A 5,006-nucleotide genomic window follows, 5' to 3' on the forward strand; every position below is an offset into this window, starting at 1 on the left:
GGAGGGGGGGCGGGGGGGCATGCACGGGGCTGAGAAGCCTGGACCACGTGCCTGCTCCTCACTCCCGCCTTTCCCACGTGCCTTCTTTAGCGCCAGCAAAGCACTGCTGGCTACTGCTGACAGCTGATTAGGGCTTGCGGTGGCGGGGTCCCTGCCCTGGGAGAAGGGGCTGCGCTGAAGTGTGCCTTGGTTCCTGCTTCCTACCCTCCAATGCCCTCTTCTCCTGGGTCATTAAGAACCAGGACTTCATCTCGGAGCACCCGGTAGCAGCAAGGGGCAAACACCCCCACCCTTATGTACCATTCCATCCTCCTCCTCCCCCCACCTCCACTCTACTGACCCTAGCATCTACCTCAAAGTGCTCAAGGCCAGGAAGTGGGGGAGACCTCAGAAGCACAAGCAGGAATCCCAGTTATATGGTTCGGTGAGTTTGTGCTCAGTTCCTTTGTCACGTGTCTGCCCTGCTGTCCCTAGAGCCTCAGGGAAGGGGAGTATTGTTTGGGGGCGCTGAAAAGATGAGCCAGAAGGAAACACAGGGACTTGTCCTTGTCCTTGGTGAGTTTAGGGACAGAATTTTGCACAGTTATCTCCCTTTGCTTCATTAGTTCAGAGGGAAAGGGTGTGGGGGTATCTGGCTCTTGGCCTCCTTGACTGCTTGCCTGTTTGCTTTCCTGATGCCCACACAGAGAAGGTAGAAGCTATCAGAGACTATGTGAGGCTGGGAGATAAGTAAGGGTATCAAAGCAGCAAGAGGAAAGTCACCTTTAATATGATGGACTTGCCAAAAACTGAGATGTGGCCACTGGCTAAATCCTCTAGCCCCCATTTTTTTTTATTCCCAGTAAGACATGGCTTTGAGCTGGGTCAGGCTTGCATGCTGGGGGAGATGGGCTGTCTCCTCAGAACCCCTATTGTCCTGGTGATGGGTAATGCAGGCTCTAGAGAAAGGCTTCCTGTGGACAGGTACTCCTGAAGCCTCTTGTCCAGCTCCTGCCTGCTGTGAGAGAGAAAAGGTTACCTGAGTCTCCCTTCTGAGAGAGACCAAGAATCACACTTGTCTCACAAGACCCAGTGTATGACAGGCTGCCACATTCTGGGACCTTCCGTGGCTCCCTTGGCATCCCATGAAGTCCCCATTTCACCCAGGCATTTGAAGTCTACCTGGGTGGTTTAGTGCCCGAGTTGCACTTCTAGGTATAGGTTTTCTTCTTTTGTTTTTGTTTTAGACAAGATCTCATTGTGTAGCCAGCCCAGGTTGGTCCAGATTTCAGCATCCCTCTACCTCAGCCTTCCAAGAGTTGAGATTAGAGACATTCATTTCTAATCCAGAGCATCCAGATTCCTTGCCCAATCTTGTAAATTGGCCCTGCCCTTTACTTCAACAGTACTCGATGACTGTCTTTTTCCCCTCTAAAGATGTTGTTTTGTTTTGTTTAATGTCTCCATGCTTTTTCTGATGCTGTTTCCTCTGCATCAGTGCCTCTTACCTATCTTGTCAGGCTGAAAAACTCTTAGTCACTTTAATGATCCAAATCAAATATCTTTTCCAGGTCAATTCCTTGATTCCCCATCCACTCCCTCAACCCAACCCTAACTAAAGATGAATGAATTGCTTTCCCCCCAAGTCTCCAAGCTTCCAGTCATAGCACTGGCGGCATAAGGTCTGACTATCAGTTTTCAGATGCTCACTCTAGAGTGAGCTCTGTGGGGCAGGGCCAGATGGGACTGGGGCTTGAGAAGGTATCTGTGCTTTGTAAATGATGTGTCCCTGGTCTACGTTCTGCTCCCAGCCCTCTAGTAAAGTGGGTAGCTCCCGTCTGAGCCTCAGAGTCCCCACTTTCAAGTTCGACAGTTGTAGATGTTCAAGTTCAACAGAAACACTTGATACAGGTAGAATGGGAGTCCTGCCCGTCGGAGGGCCCACCTGAAGTTCATGTAGCAGAAGAACCCTACAGTCTGGAGTAGGAGGAAGAACAGGAAGATGCTGGTGTGCAGACATGTGGAGGATCCTGGAAGCCAGCCAGATGGGCGAGAGGCCTTGGCTGTCTTCTTCTGAAAGGGAAGTATGAGACCCTGCCTCAGCTTCTAACCCAGGTGAGGGGAGGGGACTTGGAATCTATGCCTCACATGGTCCCTATTTATCTCCCTCAGGCTTGAGCCATCTTGGCTGTCATCTAGGGAACATGGAGAAAGGGCAGTGTCCAAAGCTGCATCTTCCAGTCTCACGTGGATCCATTTGTGGGAATAGTTCGTAAGACATGGGTCCTCAAGTCAACAACAGACTAAAAGCTTAAGAGACGAGAGGGAAGGAGAAGTGGATGCTGAAAGTGAGGGCAAGGGAAAGAGCAAGGAGGGACAGGGACCCAGGAAACCATGGTGCCAACACTGAATCTGAGTGGCCCTTGGCATGGTCTACCACTTGCTTTCTGGTCATCAAGGTGGGCTGACCAAGGGGTCTCTGGGTAGTGCTGAGTGGTGGGCCTTCCTCCTGAGCAAGAGAGTGCAGAGATGAGATCTGGGTCCCTTCACACCCATGTACGGGCACACATAGGTGCCTGTCAGGCACAGATGCATCGGAGCTGCAGGAGTGTTGGGAGAAGAGCAGGAGAGACCAGATCTCAAGGGTGAGCCCCTTGTGCTACTCACTACTTCTTACCACCAGACCCCGGAGGTCCTTCTGCAGGAGGCTGAGGATATGGTCCAGTTCAAAAAAGTGATGCTTAGTGCCCACAGGCAGGTAGAAGACTTGTGCTCCTAAAGCCATCCGGGCAGCTGCTTCCCTGGTGGTGTGATGGGGCACGGAAATCAAGAAAGATGATCCATTACTCTTTGATTGTACCCAAATTACCTAATCTTTCTCTATAATCCCCGATGCTCAGTACATGGTAAAGAATATGTATCATCCATAGAGTCCTGCCTTGGGAGTTGGTGTTTTTACTCTAAAACTTCTCCCCAAAATCTGAGACAACTTTAGCTTATAAAAAGAAGTCTCTATAAGTGTCTGTCTGTGTTTCAGGCTCTCTGGACTCTGCCTTTCAACTCTATTCCAGGGGAATTAACATGCCATGCACTAGGATGGAGGATGTACACCCACAGAACCCAAAATGAGCATGGGTTCTCCCCTCCCCCAGAGCTCTATGGGGCACTCCGCAGGCATGGGTGTGCCAGAGTGAGATTCAGGAACACGGGAGGCAAAATGAACTCAGACCACTTCCTCCAAAGAGCCTCATCTTGGCTGTGAGCTTCTTCCAAGAACCTCTATCAAAATATATGCCCTCGGGGGCTGGGGCGATGTTTCAGTGGGTGAGAATGCTTGCTTTGCAAGCACAAGAACCTGAGTTCATATTCCCACCACACACGTAAAAAGCCAGGTATGGCTGTACGTGTCTGTAGCTCCAGCATTGGAGGCAGAAATTTCTGATAGAGACAGGATGATAATGGATATTTTCTTCCCTCTCTCAATACCCCTCCTCATCTCTTACCTCATCTCTTGCAGGGCCTGGATCAGGGTCCGCTGTCCATAGAGCAGGGTGCTGACCTTTGCAGTGTTCTATGGGAGGGCCAGCTCTTATCTAGTATCCAGAGGACAGTGGCCCTCTCCTCAGAGTCACCTTTACCATAGATACCTCATACTTCTTCCAGAAACCTTATTAAATAGCCATGGTGCCCTTCTTTTTGGACACACTGAATACCCCTGGCACTTGTCCATCTGGACTTACAGAGGACCCTCCTTCTGCAACAAAGCTGAGATGTTTCCCCGCAAAGGGCCCTCTAGGCTTTCCACAAATCCTTCTCCTTTTAAAACATGTCCCTGTCTCCTCAGGGAGGCAGAAGCCCAACCCAATCCTCTCTGTGCCTTTCTCCTAGGCTGTGGGCCAGCACTAGTTAAAATCCAGTACATGGGCCCAAGTCTGGCAGAAGGACCTGGAGAGGTAGCTGACATTTCTGAGGGTAAGTGCAATCAAGCAAGAGGGGTCCAAGGCCTGAAGGAGGATCAGAAATAGCTGGAGAATGGATCTCTCTCTTCTGTGCCATTCCAGTTTCTAGCCTAGGCTGTCTTGACTGAGGACAAAGGATTAAAGCCCGGGCTGGCAGAGCCCTGCAACGCCTGCAAGAGCAACTGGCTCCCTCTGACCACTACCCAGCACTTTGGCTGGGTTTAGCTTTCACTCCCCGAGTTGGAGCACATCCTAGGGAATGACACCTGGGGGAGGAGCCAGGGTGGCAGTAGAGATGAAATGAGGATTCTGGTGCAACTGAGCATTTAAGCAAGTCTTATGCAAATCACACGTGAAGCCACATGCAAATTAGCGCCTAGTCTATTTCTGCCATTTGTCTATAGACCAGACTCCAAATACCTGGCATCTCTTCTTTGCAGCTCAGTCTGTGGCTCCAGGGCAATTGCCATATAGCAGTATCCTCTTACACACTACCGTGTTGCATCCTGTGACCTACCCACCTTTACCCCCAAGCTTGGGTGAGGTTAGAGCTAGACTGTCATTATTCTTTCAAGCCCTTGGGTGGAATTCAGCGTGGCCCAGGGTAACTCACCCAGCCTCCCTCAGGCCGGACTTGGAAGGTAGACCCCAGCTGCTGTTTCCAGTGCCTCTCAGCCTGGGCCATCTGCCTGGAGAGAGCCTGGAGGGCCTGTAGGATCTGGCTTTGTCTGCCCAGCGTATCCTCCAGGTTAAAGAACCTTTCACCTGGGGGTTGGGGCAAAAGGTTGCTTGGGTGGGGCAGAAAATCCTGTTTTGTGGTGAAGCAGGGGGAGCCGAGGATCCTTCTTCTAAGACCTCCCCTGGAAAATGGGTCTCAGGGGACCAGCAAGCAGGGTGGGTGACAGAAAAGTGTTTGTCAGGGAAACCTGACAATGTAAGCTTGATCCTCAAGTCCCCAGATCCCACACCATATAAAGGTGGAAGGAGAGAATAGATTTCACAGTCATCCTCTCACTGCCACACAAATGCTGTGGCACACACACACACACACACACACACACACACACA

The 5,006-nt window shown here is 51.0% G+C and overlaps 1 protein-coding gene across 1 annotated transcript in view; it reads right to left on the minus strand.

Moving 5' to 3' along the window:
• Positions 1-746: 746 nt before the first annotated feature.
• Lman1l (lectin, mannose binding 1 like) overlaps positions 747-5,006 on the minus strand; it is a 13,652-nt gene continuing 9,392 nt past the window's right edge. Inside the window, exons 9-13 of the mRNA XM_021171668.1 lie at positions 4,552-4,703; positions 3,483-3,550; positions 2,657-2,780; positions 1,925-2,052; positions 747-997 (exon numbers count right to left, since the gene is read on the minus strand). Of these exons, the coding sequence (XP_021027327.1) occupies positions 865-997; positions 1,925-2,052; positions 2,657-2,780; positions 3,483-3,550; positions 4,552-4,703 (605 nt within the window). The 3' untranslated portion in view covers positions 747-864. The remainder of the gene's footprint in view (positions 998-1,924; positions 2,053-2,656; positions 2,781-3,482; positions 3,551-4,551; positions 4,704-5,006) is intronic.

The sequence above is a fragment of the Mus caroli genome, chromosome 9 (assembly GCF_900094665.2).
Source record: "Mus caroli chromosome 9, CAROLI_EIJ_v1.1, whole genome shotgun sequence".
Lineage (NCBI taxonomy): Eukaryota > Metazoa > Chordata > Mammalia > Rodentia > Muridae > Mus > Mus caroli.